General features: G+C 33.6%; 1 protein-coding gene across 2 annotated transcripts in view; it reads right to left on the bottom strand.

The window, feature by feature from the left end:
• Positions 1-21635, bottom strand: part of LOC150105904 (nuclear receptor-interacting protein 3-like) — a 108999-nt gene that overhangs the window by 74929 nt on the left and 12435 nt on the right. Inside the window, exons 1-2 of one of the 2 annotated variants that reach the window (XM_090394398.1) lie at positions 11355-11459; positions 3843-3998 (exon numbers count right to left, since the gene is read on the bottom strand). In XM_090394398.1, coding sequence (XP_090250524.1) covers positions 3843-3962 — 120 coding nt within the window. In that variant the 5' untranslated portion in view covers positions 3963-3998; positions 11355-11459. Of the gene's footprint in view, positions 1-3842; positions 3999-11354; positions 11460-21635 lie in introns of those variants that run through there. The other variant, XM_090394399.1, reaches the window with a different exon arrangement.

Here is a 21635-nt window from a genome sequence, read left to right as displayed (position 1 = left end):
AAAATCGACCGTAATACCCACATCATTTCAGACAGTAACATATCTTATTAGGATTAGGTACCAAGAGATGGCAGCACTTGTTTGCCAGCCTCTTCACCGGTGGCTGCTATAATCGATAGACATAAGCCAGCTATCTCTGATTGGCTACCGGTGGAGAGTGAACTGCTCACTCAGTCTCCAAACGCTAGATAGTGTGTAAGGGTCTCGTCTACTCCTTATAAGGGAATAAAAGGCGTTAGCTGATTTTTTTTTGCAGCTACATTAAATATAATTGCTTGCTTAGCAATGGTTCATGAGTTTAAACTTGATATTTTACTGCCCACTAAGTTTCCAAAGTTAGGGCTAAAACGGTCTGCCTTACTCCCTATTAGTACGAGGCACAGGGTGCCAAGACTCAAGTCCAGCCCCAGATTTCAAGAACACAGTCAAACTGTTTTGTGATTTAAAAAATAATGTTAAAGTGAAATATATATACATGTACAAATGCCTGAAAACATTTCAAGTAATAAAAATTCAAAATAAATAAGTAAATAAACAATCGCGTCTTTATTCTCCAAATGGACGAAGTTCTTCTTCACTCCGAACTTTTGGAAATCAGTAGGCCAAACATTCGTAGTTTTGTTTGAAATAATGAGTACTACAGTCAAATTTTTATAAGTTATAGAATTAAAAATACGATTTTACAGAGAAAAATCGAGAAATTAGGGAACCAACTGAAATAAGACCTAAAAGGATTCCCTAGACAAGAAATCCATAACTATCTTTTTTTGGCCATCTGGCATTATGATCCCAGAAAAGTTTCTACAAGGTTTTTTAAGTTTCTTTAAAATTCAAAACTTTAAAAAAAAAAAAAAAAACTATAAAAGGGAATAAATAAATCCTTTAACGCCTTTATTCCCAAGAATAGTAGATGGAGCTCTATGAGCCCTAAAAGATAAGATCAGTAAGCAGTTAACCTCATCCTTTGCTGAGCACAAGACTAACAATGATTTCATACCTTTCGGGGAGGGAGTACTATAAAAACTGCCACAATCTAGTGGTCCTAAATCATAATATTCTTACCGTTGTCTCCAGTAGTGTGAATCCTACTGTAGATTTTTCTGAGACAGGGTTAAAAAACACAAGCTTCCAGTTGGAAAAAATTAATCTCCTTGCCTGCATTAGAGAACAACTGGCTTAAAAAAGCCTTGAAAAAGTTCTGCAGTTGGTAACTTGAATAAAACTTATTATTATTATTATTATTCGTGACACCCCAAAGGAGTCCGAAGACTCATCGCTGGAGGACATCTACTGTACAACTGTCTCCACCTCTACTACCAATCGTCTCCATCAACGCCATCTACCGCCCACCACCACCACAACTAGTGTTTTTTGTTTGTAAATTGCGTGTGTTCTTGAAGGGCCGATTTGTCTGTATACGGGATGAAAAACCCGATTTTCCAGGAGAAAAAACCCTGCTACCTCCGTATGAGATCGACTAACTCACTTTCGATTGAAAATGTCCACATAAAGATTCCTCCCGTCACGACGGGAGGAATCTTTTATAAAGGTCTTTCTTCTGGTTTAGCCCATAGACACAAACGCCATTTCTACAAGACTACACAAACAACCAAAATTCCAATGGCGAATGATAATATCATCAAAAATTATGATGATGAAAATGTAGAATAATGTATAAGTAGTGTTATTTGTAATTTTTTGTTCACTGATATGTTTTGTATGTTTATGTCTGGGAACCAAAACCTATTTGTCCAAGACCTCACAAACTACTTCTGAGCAAGATGTTATTCATTCCATATCTAAAAGCTCAAAATTGAAATATATTTCAGTATACCAAAAATCATAGTCTAGGAAAAGGGAAGCTGTACGATTTTAGTGGGACGAGGATATCTGGAATGGAATCCGGCCCCTAATAGGCTGCCTCGGTAGTATCATTATTAGCCCGCCTGTACTTGCCTCGAGAGTGAAAAATTTTTTACCTCCAAAAACGTCTGCCCTGGAAATCATTGCATAATATAAGAAATATAAAAACAAGGAATATATAAATTTTAGATATTTGCTAAGTATTAATAAATATATCGAATTTATTAAATATAACTAAATTTAATTATATATAGTAGTAAAATTACTCATTAAATATAATTTTACGGAACATTTCTCCCTCGCCAAACAATTACGAAAAACATTTTATGAATTATCTGCATTCATATTTTTTTATGTAAGTTAAATATTTACATTTCATCAATCAAAAGTTGATAGATGACGTCATTGATCATGTGTTTTATGACGTTTCTTTTCTTTGATGATCCCTCACAAACCAATAATGCATCTAGTGGCTATCATCAATGCGATGCTAAGACTCAACTACTTCCCTACTCGCTGGAAGCAGGCAGATATAATCCTCATCCACAAACCGTGGGAAAGCACCTCAGTTCCCCCCCAGAATTACAGATCTATCAGCCACTTGTCAGGCCTAGGGAAAAATAGCTGAAAAAGTAATACTAAAACGCCTACAAAACGAAACGGACAATCTAGACCTAATCCCAAAAGAACAGTTTGGTTTTCTAACTGGTCACTGCACAACTCAACAAATCCACAGACTTATAGAATACATAACTATCGGATTTAATTGGAAACAACATACAGGTGCGATCTTCCTGGATGTGGCGAAAGCCTTCGATAAAGTGTGGCACAAAGGCCTCATCCACAAACTAATAACTGCAAAATACTCACTAAACCTCATCCAAATCATAGACTCTTACCTGAAAGACCGAAAATTTCAAGTGAAACTCCTTGGGATCAGATCCACTACAAGAAATATCACAGCAGGTGTCCCGCAAGGCTCCCTATTATCGCCGCTACTCTTCAACATTTTTATCTCAGACGTCCCAAGCACAGCATCAACCACCATGGCTTTCTATGCAGATGACATGGCGATACTGGGCAGATCGCTCAGACCATACCTAGCCACACAACGACTACAAAACGCAGCAATGAATCTTGAAAAATGGTTTCGGATATGGAGAATTAATGTCAATGCAGACAAAAGCACGGCCATACTATTTACAAGGAAGAAAGCAGACCATCATGGAGCAGTCACGATGTTGAATACTGATATCCCATGGCAAAAAAGAAGTAAAATACCTAAGAATCAAACTAGATAACCATCTCAGCTTCAACTCCCACATCTCTCATGCCTGCAACCAAGCAAACTCAGCAATAGCTCAACTCTACTCTCTACTCAACCGTAGAAGCAAAGTCAGTCCACAAAACAAATTAAGAATATACAAAGCAATCATTAGACCCATACTAACTTATGGTTCACCAGCGTGGAGCCACACCTCCCCCTAGCAACATCAAAAGATTACAAATAATCCAAACCAAATGCCTCCGAATGATCTTCGATGCCCCGTGGTTTGTAAGGAACACTATCCTCCATCAAGACGGAAACCTGACAGATATACCTACGTTTCTCCTGCAGATAGCAACCAAGTACTTTGCTCAGGCATCACTCCATCCCAACCTACTCATTCGTGAGTCATCAGATTACGATGAAAAAGACAGATGGAAACATAAACGCCCAAAGGTGGCTCTGATCACAGATTGAAATCTTTCTACACAGCCCTAATTAGGGCGAGCCAAGTGCTCAAAACTTTTTTTCTTTAAACAATTAAAAACAAAAATACCGCTTACGGTATAAAAATCCACCAGCCATAGAAGTTAGAAGCAAATAGCTCATTCCTTTTGTTAATCACTGCATATTCATTCCATTAATCGGTGCATATTTTCTTTAAAAAAATAATCAAAAGATTGGTTATTTTAGTGAATTCTTTTAAACTTACCCGATTAGTGAGCGTTGTATTATCAGAATCCAGTAGTTGCTCTATAGTGGCCCGACTTTGAACTCTTCGTTGCTGTCGCCTTAGAGCCAAATGGCGAATGTCGGTGTCACCATCACTCATCGTGGGAGAAGACGCGCCACATCATGGATCTATCTGCTGCAAAAGAAAAAAAAGACAAGTGTGACTTGATTAATATGCGAGACAACATGAATAGGTCGTTTGCATGGTTGGTTTGATTAGCTCAGAGCAAAAGAGTCTACTTAGTACATCGTTCTACTTGCTGTGTCTGTAAAATGCCTGAACTTTTAAAGGTTATCTTGTATGAGGTGAAAAATCCAGATAATAAAACAGTAAGTAATTTCGTATAGATATAAAATAATGCCAAAATAATAATTTTTTTGACAAAGATTGATAAATTTTATTACCCTCTTCACAGTTACAGAATATTTACAACTGAAGTATTATTATTACATTTTTGTTCACTACAAAATATTCAGTACAGATTGCTAGGTAAATATATCATTTAAATTGCATAAATAATGACACTAACAATGTACTTTACATCTTTTTTTTCTCACACATATATACAATGATTCATTTAAATTTACAATAATTCACATTTTATTAAATCGTTAATAATATTTTCTTGTTTCTTTGGGAGGCATTTCAGCTTTCTTCCTCAAAGCTTTGCAGGGCTTATCTGAGGAAGATGAGGTGACGGTGAATTTATGTGTGTGTGTTTTTCTCATACACATCGCAAACCAGGTCTTGATTTTACTGTTTCTATGTATGTGCTTGGAATATATATATATATATAATATGTTCCAAGCACATACATATATATATATATCTGTATATATGCTTTTTCCAGTTAGCGTGTACAGGCGAGTGCACGTGCCCACGGCCTACTACTGCTTGAGCACGGTTTAACTTTTTTTGCAAGGGGGGGGGAGAGTTGGAGTTGGATTTGGCGTGTTTGAGTTCTTCTAATGGTGTTTGAGAGGGGGAGGGTTGTTATAGGTGTGTGTGGGGGGTGTAGGAGAGAGAGAGAGAGAGTAATTTTTCTAATTTTCATTCTCGCTATAATATTTATATAGGGCCTGATTCATCTCTCTGTAGGTCCCTAGGTTTCTGTTGTCGAACGGTAGTTTGTTTATCATGTCAGGTACGTAGAAGTTTCGGGTGGCTTTGCCGTAGTGATTATTAAACTAATGTGTTATGTAGTTTGTTGACTGTGGTCTTGTAGGTTAGTCCAACCTACAGAGTATGTTGTTCTAGTTACGCTGTAGGTTGGACTGAATGTTTTAACAAGGGGCAGCTCGTGTATAGGTACTACGGAACTGCAGCACCCCCAATTTTTCTAGATATATAAATATATTTATTAATTTATTTATATTTGCTTGTAATATTTACTTTTATCATCAACAATCCTATACAATTCTCTTATTTTGTATAAAATAAAAAAATAAAATTCCATCTTGTAGCACTTAGGAGGGAGAAGGACGCTAGCAGCGCTGTGTTTACCACAGTGTCATATTGCTATGCGTGCAAGCATAAGCACATCATAGTGAGATACGAGCTATTAGCGTAATGCGGCACTGTCAGTCGCGCAGTTCTACTGTTGTTTATATGCAGTTTGCGCCATAGTAGAGTGTTCATAGTGCTTATCGTGTTTACTTCGTCTCTTTAAATATTGGGACATTACAATTAAAGACATAACATTTGTTATAGTTTTTATTTTAGAACATTATTGGGGTTATGATAATAGATTTTATTTTTAAGTAATTTTGAATTAAACCAAACTTTATAATTTTATCGAGAATAAACAATATTGTTTCATGTTTAATTTTTTTTTTAAATTTTTACCATAATTTTGATATTTTATCCAAACACGTATACACTGTGTGTATGTATATTTCGAAATTGCGGCACCCCCCACGATTTCAAGCCAAGCGCCACTACTGGTTTTAACATTATTATATAAAAATAAAAATTTTTAACATAACAAGATATCTAAGTGTTTCACCTTAAATATTTTGTGTTCTGTCCTTGCTGCCCGTATAAGTGTGGGTTGTTTTTGTTCCGAGAATATCAGTTTTACCATTTTATTTTGCGACCATTGTAATCTGTTGAGTTTGTAGTCTGCGCAGAATACGTATGATGTAATTGCGTATCTTAAAATGTTTCTACATAATGCTTTATAGATTAGTATTTTTGTGTGTGTCTAAGCCATGTCTTTTAATCGATATATTTTTCATGCTATTATCCTGAGTTTGTTGTGTAGGTAGTTTATATGGCTATTCCAACTTTGATCAGCATCGAAGTGAAGTCCGAGATAGCGTGTTGTTTTCGCCTGTGTGATGGTTGTGGTCTATAGGATCAGCGCTTTGTGCATAGGAGGATGGATGTCGGATAGTGAGATATTTAGTTTCTATAGGTAGGGTTTGGGGGGGGGATATTCAAAAACCCCCCAAACCAACAAAAATCAAATAGCAAAAATTATTTCATATTTGATATCAAATGTCAAATAATAATAATAATTATATCAATGTATATCAATCAATGTATGCATCATATGTAATTTAAATATATAATCACAATATGTACTCATAATTTTAATATATAAAAAATTATTATTATTACATGTATGTATGTAATTTATCTGAGACATAATAAAATGTTAAAAAAGTATTATTATCATTATTACTATTACTATTATTATTATTATTATTATTATTATTACTGATGTGGACGTATCGAAGCTTTATAAACACGCTTTATAATAATTTTATGATTTGTTTGTATAAAAACATTAAATATATTTCTTTTAATTTTCATATATAAACTGCAAAGCAGATATCATTAATTAAACTAGTGTGTAATTTATTGGATCTTTTTTGTCACGCACAGTTGGAAGATTGCCAACAAACGTTTATGTAGTGTTGTTCGAATCTTCGTTTCGTCTGCACGAATAACTCATTTCTAATGTAGACGTCCATGTACTTAAGATAATTTTTAGGAGACATATTTTTCATGTCCAACTGTTAAAAAGCCAAATACAATAGCAGAGAACACTTGTGTTTCTTTGAAAATAATATCGCGTATTAATATATATATATATATATATATATATATATATATATTTTTTTTTTTTTTTTTTTTTTTTTTACTCTGTCTTTTTATTCGCGAAAAGACACCTGATGGCTAGTATTACTCAATACTGCAATCGTTATCCACACATAAATTATTCCTGGACTTTGGCTAACCAGAATTTTCCCAATTTGAATTTCTATTTTGTGAGCTATTTCACTTTTTGTTTTAAGTGGATATTTGAAGAGAACAAAATACTAGATAAAACATTTTGAAAAAATATATAGCGATATCTTCATTTAAATCAGATTTATTAGCAAGATTTTGTGAAGCAATTCGCATTGATAGTAGTTATTCTATACCGGATGGAATGCATGGAATAAAATGTGGTATTTTGGATCTATATTAATATCTTCAGAGTCATTCTAATTTTGATTGCAATCAGAACCTTTTAGTAGCAAAATTAAACAAAAGTAAAATTATATCTAAAGTGAAGTGAACTAGCTGAAACTGCCTTGAAAAACTTCCGTGCTTAGTCTCTAGAACAGGGTTTTTGGATTATTTAACTCTTAACTCTACGACGATACTAATGTAGCATGAGTTTACAGCCTTTTGTAAGTAGGATTCGTATTAAAGATAAATAATCTAAATAGTTATGCCTTCAACTGCTCTAGATTCCCAAAATCCTACAACAAATTAAAATCTGGGCATACGAATCTATTCACACACACACACACACACACACACACACACACACACACACACACACACACACACACACACACACACACACACACACACACACACACACACACACACACACACAGAGAGAGAGAGAGAGAGAGAGAGAGAGAGAAAGAAATAGAAAAAGAAGGAAGTATTTGCATACAATTAACGCTATTCGAAATTCAGTTATTTATTTATTTATTTATTCTTATGGCATACAGGTCAATTCCAGTCTGGAAAGCCAATCCAAGGCCTCATCCGTCACCTTGTGGATGTCCTGTAGGCCACCACCGTTAAATTGGCGCCTTGGGCAGTCGTTCACAATATGAGTGATCGTCTCAGCCACGGGAGAACGATCACAATAAGGGTGGTCTAACAGCCTCCATTTATGTAGCAAGTAGCCACTTCTGCCCTGGTTAGTTTTGATCCTGTTGATTGATGACCAAATCTTCCTAGGAAGAGCAAAACCAGGCTGCAGACAGGGATCTTCTACCAGGAAGCCGTTTGTTGGGAGATTGTTGGTCCAGTATCCTCTCCACATGTCAGGTGTTGATGGCAGGGCAGCTGAAGAGAGTTCGTCTATGGACCAGAAAGGCTCTCTAGATTTTAGACGAAGACTAGGTGGATTTATGTGAGTCTGGTGCAGCGGCAGGAGTAGGTTGCTCATTGCTTTATTAAATTCTTTAATCGAGGCTTGTCTTCTCCGTATGTTTGGTGGAACAATGTTAGATAGGATATGCAGCCAGGAAAGAGGGGGGGGGTGCTTCTCACTGTCCCACTAATTGTGTGCATGGTAGAGTTTAGCTGGATGTCTATAACGTTAGTGTGTGCACTTCTTTCCCAGAAAGGGGAACAATATTCTGCTGCAGAGAATGCGAGGGCTAGTGCAGACGACCTTAGAACTTCTGCACACAACTCCAGGTTGTTCCAGCAAGCCTTGAAATGATATTGTTCGTCGTTTTAATTTTGTTGGACAGGTTGATGATGTGCCTTTTATAGGTTAGGCTTCTATCCATTCTCATGCTAAGGTATTTCGGGTGAGGCTCGTGTTCTACCATTTTTCCACGGAAAGAAAGGTTGAGGTGCCGATTCGCCTCTGCATTATTCAGGTGAAATACTGTGGACACAGTTTTTGTTGGATTTGGCTTCAAGTACCACTGCTTTGAAGTACTATCCAGGATGTTCAGGTCTGTGTTCAAGGTTGATTCCAGATTGGCAAAGGAGGTATTTGATGTATGATCACTAGGTGATCAGCTTACATATACTTGTTTGAGCTGGTAAGTGGTAAGTCGTACATGTAGATGTTAAAGAGTAAAGGAGATAACACAGAGCCCTGAGGGAGACCGTTGTGAAGGAATCTGGGCCTGCTCTTTTTTCCGCTAATATGGACCCGGATCTTTCTGTTGGAGAGAATGGATTCAAAAAGCTAGAAGGTTTTTTGCATCTTATAATATTTCCTAGCTTTAGGAGGAGGATCCCTGATCCAGACTGTGTCATAAGCTGATGTTAGGTCAATGAAAGTGGCTCCGGATTTAAGTTTCTTCTGGAAGCCTGCTTCAGTCTGTGTTGTCAGGGCCAGGACCTGGTCACAGCAACTTCCTCCCGACCTGAAGCCAGTTTGTTCAATCGGGAGTGCTCTTTCGATGAGTGGTGAAATTCTTTTAAGGAGAATTCTTTCAAAGAGCTTAAAGGTGGAGCAAAGCGAGGAGATACGTCATCGATTTTTGACATCATTTGTCAAAACAGGGCAAACCCTGCAGGACAGATTTCACTTTACCGATCCCTTAAACAAAATCTTTGCTTTCTTGATGAGGTTGCACTCAGATCTTTTCAAACGAACATTACTTACTGATTAATGATTTTGCAAACGGAGGCTGAGTATGCATATACTCACTAAGCATAGGTTTTATTTGGAAAATTAATGACAGAATTTTTAATAAGAATTCTAACATTTCTTCTCAGAGATTTTATACAAAAGTTTTGCCTTTATAATATATATATATTTCATGTGCATGAAAATAATTTTGAATCTTTTTATCTTTGTTTAAAGATCTGTGAGTTTATAACATTAGTCCTAGCTCAGTTATACCTAAGGTTACTGTCCCCGGAATTCCTGGGGACAGTAACCTTAGATTACATATAAGGGATCACACACCAGGGGACTGATGATGCATTTAGAACTCATGCATGAATCAAAATTTGATCAAGAATCTCAAAAAGAATGATGTCTGATTAGTTAATTTTAAACTTTCCTAAAAACAATATTTTATACGCGAATCAATTTCAAAACAGAATTACGTATCAAGAAAGAACCAGTCAGATATCTTAAAAATTAATTTCGACCTTCTATGAACATTAAAAAAAAAAGAAAAGCAATTAATAAAATTAAAGAATTAACAGATCGGTTTTATTACCGTTTTGTTCTTACATCGGATGAATGGACCAGCATTGGAAATAAAAAAAATATTTCAATGTTGTTCATTCAGATGACGCAAAACTTTTAATTTAGGATTAGTTCGTATGTTCGGAAAATGTACTCAATTGATATTCAAAATATTGCGACTTACAAATACAAAAACTTAGAATAGCTGTTTGATAAAAACATATCGGCTATGTATATTGAAATACAAAAATTTGGACTTGAGAACTCATTTGAAAATTTACTCTGTCTTAATCATGCCATTCATTTAGCAGTTGTCGACGAATTTTATTAAAACTACAATAAATAATAAATATACTTTGAAAAAAATTAATTTTCAAATACTTAATACATAATACGTTCGCCTATAGTTCTCTTGTTATCAAACAAGAGTCGTATAAATGCCAAGAAAAATTTGGAGGACCTCATATGGGCATCCTTGGGCAAACATTGCTTTAAAGTTTACAATAATTAACAAAACTAACTTCATTTTAATATAGCTGTTTTGATAATTAACATTTAGGCTTTATATCTTTCTATAAATACCAATAGCAAAGTATTACGTTATTATTGCTATTATTAACTTAAATAATAAACTATAAGAAGTCCCTTCCCCTTGAAAAAAATTATCTTGAATTTTTATTCCTATATACATTAGTTTCTGACTGCCTTTAAAACTCTTTAGATTACACTAAGCAGTCGATAGAATTTACGCCTTGAATATTCGTATGGTTTTGCTACCTATCAACCATCGTCTGCTTCTTTCGAAACGACAGCTGTTTTTATCCTACTTTGATGATAAAATGTTTTTTTCTTTTTTCCTTAATGTTGAAAAATGCTCAGCATTCTGACAGATTTTCGATACGTTCTTATAACGAAATATTTAAATCAAGTATATAAAGTTAACTGCAATGTTACGTTTCTTGTAACATTGCGAGTTAATCGTTTTTTTATTTACAGAAAAATTCATGTTTACAAATAAATTTTTCTGTAAATGAAATTCGTTACACGCACACACCGTTGCACTGTCATATTCCCTCTTTTGTTTCATTTTGCTGTCTTATTCATAATGAATGACAAAAGATTGGTTTACGCGTTGAATACTTGTATAGTTTGCTACCTGCTAACCGTCGTCTGCTTCTTTCTAAACAAACGTTTGATTTATATTAGCTTTCCAGAAACGTTAATATATCAAATGCTTTTAGCTAATTAATTGGCAGTACACTTTCGAATTGAATGATATAACAGAATACAAGAAAAGAGGAAACTGTTCTTACCTCGCCACTGACATTGTATCTTGTGCGTCTGAATTCTGTGTCATTTGTACCAGCCATGTGTCTCGGCGAGAGAAAACTATGCGGTTACTAAGCAACCTTAACTCTAACAACAGGCACGTCAAGATTATTAAACCAACACCACGATCGATAAACGTACTCGTATATGAAGTCGCACGTGTTTTTTTTTTTTTTTTTTTTGCAGGTATTGATATCCGAGGTTTGAAGGTTACGTGTAGGTGGCGGTATCCTTTGCTTAGAAAGCTATTGCATGGCATAGCCTTGTTGCTTTAATTCCTTGTTAGTAGACGTTGACAGATAAAGCTATCGTTTGGCAGGACTGTGATGTAAAAAAAAAAAGAAGAAAAAAATGCCGAGTCTTTTTTCTATTTTTTATTCCCTTTTTTTATAATGGCTTTTATCATACAGGCCAAACGAACAGTGGTGTTTTTCAATCGATGGATAAACTGCAAAGCTGTTTTGGATATTGATGAAGGTTTGCTGACCTAGTTAAATGGCACGTGGGAGTAAACAATAATACAATAAGACGATAAAGTGTAGTTGCGAATATCGGCATATTTTTTTTTGTGTGTGTTTGGTGAACTAGTTGATAATGATGGCATTCATATAATACTGATCGAAAACTTCTTTACCTCTCTTACTTCCTTCTGTTAAAACAATTATATAAATTAATTCATAAGATGTTTTGAGGAGGGAGCTTTAAGGTTTTAAACGTTGAATAAGTTTAAGTTTTAGTCAGATCAGTATCGGATTAAGGCTCTCAGCTTTGCTCACCAAGGTTTCTATTATATTGATGTCAAGGAAATCAAGTATAGGGATTGTATCGATGGTGGGATCGCTTAGTTAGTTGTCATCTGATGAATATATCTAATAGGAGACAGAAAGGAGATTTGAGATATAAAATATGTGGTATGGGCTTCCATCAATGGATTATAGAAACGTTTAAGTCATAACTTCAAGAAAGAATTAATTGTTATAGCTAAAGGATACGTTGATGCATAATTATGTAATTTGACCATACGAAGCATGTCCGTCTTCTTATGTGTTTGTGTATAACTATCTATGGAAAAATAAAATAAATAAATAAAAATATGAAGATGGTGCCATCCTAAATAGATTTTTGCCTCCTCTTTCGTTTTTTTCTAAACATGCATCGTAAATTTACCTCATTTTTATATATCTAGAGAGAAATAATAGATTATAATTAACAATAATATAAAAATCAATATTGCATTTACTAATATTTTATTTGATATTATTTATTAATATTATTTTTAATTATATTGAATTTATTCATATAATACTATTAATGTTACTTTAATTTTTAATGATTTAATAATAAATACTGAATTATGACCGGAAATGTGCATAGCAAAAATTGCCAAACGACGCTTAGTAACAATATGCCAACTTCTGGAGATTTCACGAGCTTATCAATTTGAGTGGAATTAGGTGAGAAGGTTAAAAGCTACCAACAATTTATCATAGAATACCCAAATGATTAGTGCAGCTTTTGGACTGATTTCAAGATGGATTTTTGAATTGTTTTTCCTCACTTAATTCTCAGTGGTCGCAAGAATACGTGACCTAGTGGTCTTAAAAGGAACATAGTAAAGCACTGCCACATATTAATAGGGTGTGTCCATCCCAAAAGCGATACTGTGTTTTTAATTCTGGCTTTGGCAGTATTTCATATTTTAGATATGAACGGATATTATTATATTTGGACTATAGGGAGGTAATTCGGACGATGGGAAGTTTTTTTTCCCTTTTACACATTATCGAATTGCTTTACTGGTTTTCTGGTAACGCCATTTTAACAGCATTACAAGGCGCTAAATGTTGAGTGCTTCTTTTTACCTTGGTTAGGGATCAGGGCATTTTAGTGTAGTCCGTACTGCATCTCTAAACGATAAGTATTTTATGCCTGTAGATGTGTGTTGCACTTTCTTTATATGTGATAAAATAAGTTTGTATAATATGCATGTGACGTAATTGCTTTCCACGTTTCCATAACAACAGCAGGTTACGTCATTAAGTATGAAACAATGGTAATATGTTTACCACTATTTTTCTGTTTTTGAAAGCAGAATTTCGGTCGTAAACAACAGCAAAATGAAAAAAAAAGTACATGTTATTTTACGTGTTTAAATTCCAAAGTCAAGACTGCTTCCAAAAAAATTCTGTCTGTAGAACCTTTATCGCGTGCCTCGATGCTTATACAAATATCTTAGTATCAGCTGTAGGTGTCGTCGTTCAACTATGTACATATTATCAATGACCGACAACTCTATCACAGGCGGTGAAATCCATGACATTATTTGTTGAGCATATTCCTGATATTATAAGCTTTGCCAACAAGTATAATTTAATTTTAAAAAATTAAATAATAAATAATTTAATTTAAAAAAATTATATAATCATTTATTTAAGTTATATAATTATTTAAGTAAATAATAATTTAAATTAAATAATAATAATTAAACATAAATATTAAATGGTTATTATAACAGAGATATAATATATAGACTGAAAACAAAGCTAGAAAAAATGGGAACTCGTAACCTGATATTTTTTTTTGTTGTTGTTTTTAACTAAAAGCATTGTATTGTATTGATTGCCAGCTATCTCGTCTGGCAACTATTTCTAGTTGCCAGACGAGATAGCTTGGTTTCATTTTTCTTTTTTGACATATGCAACATTTTAACGATTTTTTTTTTTTAATAGTAAGGCTCCTGACGAAGGATTACTATAGATAATCGATTTTCCTTTATTCGCAATAGAATATATCGTTGCATATTTGAAAACATTCATTATAACTAAAAATACGCTATAAAAGTACTACTGCATTGTTCGTCTGATAATAAACCTCAGCCATAGCTTTCACATAGAACACACATACTATTTACGAACATTCAGTTAGCGCTGTGGGATTCGTAATAATAATATTAATATTTAACTCATGTATTCCCTGTGATCCCTTTTTTTTTTTTTTTTTCGCAATAGATGAAATGATAGTGATTGAATAGTTTTGCGACAAACATTAGATACGTGAATGAATTTTCTGTTTTTAAATACCTTACATCTCTTTCTTTAACGAGATTATGTTGATTTTTTAAGGGGAAAAATATCCCGGTTTTATTATCAAGAGATGTTATCTCTGATTTCAAACAATGATATTCCCTCTCATAATATTTGAATATAATTCCATTCATTTGAAAGCCAAGGCCGCTCGCAAAATTCATCTAGCGATAAGATTTTTATCATTTGCCTTGATACTTGAACCAATATTTCACTATCAGCTGTAGATGGCGTGGAAATATGTACATATTATCAACAACTGACGATTGTGAATTGTTGATATCACAGATAGTTCAAATTCGATATGGGTTGAATATCTCCAATTTTTATCACCACCTTCCTTCGTAATATGATCCATATAGAATAAGATTAACAATAAAGATAGTATACACCCTTATCTTACACCTGAGTTTGCGACTCCACATCTTACGGTGCCTTATTTAATTCTAACTGCTGAATTACCTCTTAAAACTTTGAGTCTGCAGCGAAGGAAAAACGACGGGACATTACGTCTTTCAATTGATAAAAACTTGTGTTCGATTCATGTTGTGTCGAGAGGACATCTTTATATGGATTTTTTTTTAATTGAATATGAGTTAGGCGATCGCATACGGAGACAGTAGGATTTTTAAGCAGAAAAGTCGAGTTTTTCATGTCACATACAAGCATATCGGCTAGAGAACATACTCAATTTACAGAATAGAAAATATAATTAGTAGACGATAGATGGCGTTGTGTATAAATGGTGGATAGTGTCGTTATTTGTAGATAGAGGATTAAGTACTGGAGAATTTGGGTTGTATAAAGTGCAGTATCTTCCTTTATGAATTCTTGGAACTCCATGGAGGTGTCACGTAATAATAATAATAATAATAATAATAATAATAATAATAATAATAATAATAATAATAATAATAGAATACGCATTGCTCTACTTCGTACGCCAGGTTATACCACTTAATTGTAGCGTTTTAAACAGTTTTTTCTTGTGGTACCTTGTCATAGGCCTTTTCTAGATTTTCAACAAAAATAAATCGACTTAAATGTTAAACCTTGTTACCAACTATTTATCTGATGCTGACAATCCCTATTTGGACTGAATCCACTTTATTACAACCTAACTTTTTCTTCTACATTTTTCTTAGTGTGCTTCTCAAGCATGCATAAATTTTACTTAGAATAGTATATAGAACAATTCCTCTGTACAAACGAACTTACAAATATGTAATAATATTACATTTTTCAAAAGTATTAAAATAATAAAAAATATTAAAATTAAAATTTTAATTATTTTTTATAAGAAAAGGATTAAACTAAATTTATTATTATATTGAAAATACAAACGAACTTCCAAAAGACAGACCATTATTACTATAGCAAGCGCCGCCTAGTAGATCGTGAAATAAACGTCTGTGATATAAAAAATATTAATAAAAAACAAATCAAAATGTCCTTCAATTTTAGGAACCAATGGGATTTCTTGGTTATAATATCAGAAATAGAATGGTGACCTTGCGTGTGATTTTATCAGGAACCTCTCTGAGGTCTATTTTAAACGTAATATTTGACTTCAGATATTTACAGACTACAAAAGAAAGAACGGTCTGTTGGATAATGTAAGCCGAACAAACGTTGCTTTTTCACGTAATCAATAACACATCGTTGTTTATCCAAGGTCTGTAGGTCGCAGCAAATCAATGAAATCTTCGCTAATTTTTTTGAACGCCGGCGTCCTTTTTTTTCCCCAAATTTTATTTTCTAACTTTCCTCCATGTCAATCAAAATAATTTTTCCTGCATAAAACTAGATTGCAACGTCATTCTTGACGTCATAAATCAGTCAAACAAACAAGACTTTACATCTCATCACCTCTTGATGAAGTGATCTACTAAAACAACATCGTCTATATATAAAAAAAAATAATTACATGTTTAGACATTTTTCCCATGTCCCTGATAATAATTAAAAATGTTTACTACGAAATAAAAGTGGGGATATTTTTCTTCACAATATTTTTAAATGCAAGAAATCCTACAATAAAAAATTTAGTTATTGACAGTTAAAAATGTATACATATTTTATTAAAAAAAGATACTCATCATCTTACGTATCATAGATTTAGCCTTAGCATGGCCTGTTCTGGCCTTAGAAGTCATCTTTGAATCGTTTAAGACGTCCTGGTTTTCTTTTTCCTAATGGCTTGTACTTTAAGGCTTGTTTTGGTAATCTTTCTGTTTTCATTCTTTGAACGTGTTCCATCCATTTATGTTTATATTTTTTAATTTTTTCTCTTACTGGTTCTTGGTCTAATTCTTTCATAATTTCTTCGTTTCTTTTGTGATCAAATAGGGTATACTTTGCAGTTTTTCTCATAAACTTCATTTCTGCTGTTGTTAATCTTTGTTTGTCTTTTTGTTTATTGTCCAGATTTCGGACTGGCATTGATAATGTATTGTATACTTTTAGCCTGGTTTGTTTTTGAACTAGGTTTGGTTTAAACATAGAGTTAATTACACCCGTTATTTTTAAATATTTTGCAATTTTTACGTTATATCGTTTTCATTCTAAAAAAGATACTGAGAATCATTAAAAGTACAGGTATCAATTGCTTTACGCGGTTTTGCTTAACGCGGGATTTGATTAACGCTGCGAAATTAATTGCTGTAATCCCTTGATATACGCGGGAAAAGTTTTGATTAACGCGCCTTTAACCCTGCGGAGCTCGCAGCTGATCTGACAGATACATGCAAAATGTTTAATACAAATATTCTTACACAATTCAGTGTATAGCTTGGAGGTCATGAGTAGCTGTGCGTTCATATGTTACGAGTGATATTCCGCACTGTTTTCTGCTGTCAGTTTTCAAATTTACGCGACCGCCGATGTCAGTATAGTATGGTTTAGTTTTTTTTTTTTTTTAATTCTTTGTTCAATAATTTCTAGAATGTAACTGAAAATAAATAAACCATCGCGTAATACTGAAATAGAGAGCCAAAGGCTTATTTATCATACATATCCTCTAGGAGATGTGCTTTACATTATGGAAAATACTAAGGAAAGTGATCTGGAGCTTACGCCACCTTTACTAAGAGTTGCCCAATAAGGTTGCTTATGCTTACATCCGCCGAAACGTTTAGTTTCTATGTATATTCGGACCGAAACTTGTAGTTTCCATATTTGGCTATGAAATAATGTTGGATTCAATATCCACTTAATTCGTACCATCATGTATTATATTTGCAGGATTTTTCCTTTATGTTTTATTGCTTGTTTGCCGAGGTCTGGAGAGTCATTTTGCTTGTTATCGTAGAATTTATGCCGATAAGAAAAAAACTAAAACTGTTCAAACGCTCTTGATAACTTCCTTCGATAAAAAAAATTGCAGTAAATAATGTAGGTACAAGTATTTATTAAACATTTCCTTTGCATTCTTTCCTAAAAGAGTACCATATAAAACTAATTATTAATACAGTAATCGATCAGGGACGAATTGTAATTTTTACCATTGATTATTAGATTTGGTTAACGCGATTTTGATATACGCGGTAACACCGAGGGATTAATTAACCGCGTTAATCGAGGGATACCTGTACAATACACGGAAAACATTTTTCATTTCGCAAAGAAATGACACCTTCATCTTATAAAATTGCAGTCATGATAAAATAACCCTAAAGCATTATAATAGTGGATATCTGAGATATAATAATATAGGATTTGAATTTACCATTGAAAAAAAAAAAGAAAAAGAAAATGTGCATGTATTATTATTATTATCTGAGACCTCCAGGGAGTCAAGGACACATCGAGGGAGGCTGTAAATCACCCAAACCAGATGTCATACCTTCCCTTAAATGCATTCACATTAGATGAACTCACTACCCCTTAAAGGCAAATTATTCCACTCATTCACTGCTCTTTGGGAGAAAAATTTATTTCCTACCCCTTTCTTGACTATGAACAAACAACTTCCATGGATGCCCCCCGTGTTCTCTCCCCACGTTTTCAATGCCCATTCAAAAGTTTATAGACCTCTATCATATCACCCCTCTTTCTCCTGTTTACCAGAGTTTGTAATCCACATACTCGCAATCTGTCTCATAATTTAAATCCCATAATCCTGATACAATCTTTGTATCTCTTCTCTGCACCCTTTCCACAACGTCTTTTCCCTTCGAATCCGGGAGACTAAATCTGCACGCAATAATCCAGGTGTGGTCTTATCAAAGCCTTATAAAGGTGTGGATATATCAAAGCCTTGATTATCAGTAGCATCCCTGATTGCCCTGCCTATCTTCACATCATCGACAAACAATTGCACATCTGATATTAGAGTGTACGAGATATTATATCCGTTTTAATCCATAATCAAGTTTACTTTATTGTTAGTTTCTTATCAACAGTTTTCCTCCAAATTAGTCTGCTTTTCATTAAGATTCTAGTACTATTGGTTCTTACGTTTCAGTCTGTTGAAATATTTCTAACTAAACCAGTCCACCGTAATCTTGGTCTTCGTCTGTCTTTATCCTGTCCTTCGGGAATCAAACACCGGTTTTTCTAACCTTTCCTTGGCATTCAGTTAACTGACTACACCAACTCGTATTATTGTGTATGATAGTGTAAGTTCTTCTGTTCCGAATTTTTCAAATATCTGAGGTAAAAACACGAGTTTACAGAAGAAAAAATTCCACTTGCCCTTGCCATAGATCGATTAAACAGAGAGCGGGAAGCCAAAGAGAGGCAGATGACAAGTTCTAATCCGAGATTAGAATCAAACTTACGAGTATAATGGTCTTTCTTCGCCCAGCCTAGCACTGTCGATGCAAACATTTCCATAGGGGTAAACAGACACTTCTTTTCCTTCTATATGTATTTTTAATTTAATTTAAATTTTTTTGGGTATTTTCATTATATTTTTACTTAGTCCGTTTATTAACACTGTTCAAAATAAAATAATAATTAAAAAAAAGGTATGAAGTTTGAAAGCAATTTTGCGAAAATAAATAAATGTAAGATATTGTAAGATTATTGATTGATTGTTAAATACTAAAAACAACAACGACGACAACAACAACAACCACTACTAGCAACACAGGAACAATAATAGAACACTCACAAATAATTATGGGTTACACAATAATAGACAGAAGAGTGAAAGCATAATTTTAATGCATAGAAAATGTACAGGTTGACTGTGTTAGATTCAATGGGCAAGTCTTGAAGATCAGCGAATATTAGAACAGTGTTCACGAAGAAAGAATATGAGAGGATGAAGAATCAGAGAACTTTGATCCACCCGACCTACAGTTTCTGTTGGAGGGCAGTTGATAATTTAATCTGATCTGTTAATAATGTAGACTCGTGATTCACCCAGAACACGTTCGTATTTGCATTTAGACCATTGTCATGTCTATCCAGTTGATCTGCCTATAAGGAAACATTCTTAGAAAGTTGCATTTTAGCAATGAAACTATTTAGAACGAAATTCATCCCTTTCTCATTACTATCGTATAATTTTTAATCTTTTATGATATTCTAAAAATGAAAATGGAAGCGTATTCTAGAGAAAGGCTGTATTAGAATACAGAAACAACATTTTGAAATTATTTTCGCTGCAAAAGAATGCAGGAAAATGCTTTCATATCAAATCATGTATGAAAGCTTTTTCCTAGATTATGCGCATGCGCGCTTACCACCGGCAAATTACATGGCCATTGCATGTTACGGGACACTGATAAGATTTGAGTAGAAAACATCAAGGTCGAGCATATTACTGGAACTCACTAATATTATTCAGGGACATTTTATGTGGCTATTAATGGAGGAAGTCAGGTACAATCTATAATCCCATAAGAATACTATTTCGTGATTTGGCATACAGGAAGTGTTTCGTTTTCCTCATAATATTTCAATTCTAAATCACTATAACGACCAATAAAGAATCATACAGAAATTACTTTAGCTGATTTTTTTTCCTTTCCCGTGTAGCTACTCCTAACACACTTCGCTATTGAGAAAATATAGATAACATTTAATACAATTACACATAACTGGATTGTCAAACAAAAAAAAAAAGAATAGTAAAAATAATAAATAATAATAGCAATAAGCAAAATAAAAACAAAAGTTTGTTTCATTTCAGTTAAAAACGTAAAATAAATAATGTAATGCCTATTTATTCCCCAAAGAAAGCAGATGAAACTCTAAACCCTATCTTTTGGAAATCAGTGGGTAGTCGGTCTTTACCGTTAACCATGTCTAATACATGATCCACCACTATTGATGATTTTAGAGATATCGGGGTGAGAATACAGCAGACATGTCTTCTATCTCGTGATCCTAAAACCTTAACACTTTAGTTCGTCTGAAAAGTGGGATTTCTGCATCAATTTTTTGTGAGATGCAGTATTTAAAGTTCGAGTTTTGGAGACTTGTGAGAACTGAAAAAAGGCCTAGTAAAGCTCCTATAATCGGCAACTATAATCGAACTTATAACAATATTTCTTTTAGTGGTCTAGCATTGTGGTTCCAAAATTTTACGGCGACTTAACTGGTACACTAATAAATGCAAAATAACAGTAATAAATAAATAAATAAAGTAAAAATTAAATAAATAAAATAAAATAATGATTAATATTATAATTAATAGTAAAATGTATAATTAGATGAGCAAAATGTGACAACATTTTTGGACAGAAAAGAACAATCTTGGATGAGTACTAGCAAGAATAATAAAATAAAATAAAAAAATTGGGAACATCAGCGATTCATCTCAGAGGATTAGAATAAACGTTATCTAGAATAAATTCAAAGTTTTAGACTGCTTGCATTTAGGTTTTGTCCTTAGAAACAAAAAATTCCTCTGAAAAGTTCAACTCAGGAGAATTTCAAATCATAACGATATGTAAACAACTAAAAGCTTTCCAGCACTAGTAGGTGACGATTTTTATCATTTATTTCCATACTACATTTCAATTAATATTGCAAAACATTTTGCCATTAAAAAAGCATTTGACAAACTAATATTGAATCTCTTAAAATATCTTCTTGTGTCTCTCTCCTAAGCCTAAATAGTATAACACTTAACTAGTGCAAAGTTATTGTAATATGTAATTTCGATATTCGTGTAGACGCTTTTCACCACGTTTTGCGAAACACACCATTTTTTTTTAACTCTTAGGA

This window comes from Typopeltis vanoorti, chromosome 6, assembly GCF_054136105.1.
Source record: "Typopeltis vanoorti isolate ZY-2024b chromosome 6, IOZ_Tvanoo_1.0, whole genome shotgun sequence".
NCBI lineage: Eukaryota > Metazoa > Arthropoda > Arachnida > Uropygi > Thelyphonidae > Typopeltis > Typopeltis vanoorti.
The sequence above is the reverse complement of the archived record's forward strand: the minus strand, read 5'-3'. Positions and strand labels throughout refer to the sequence as shown.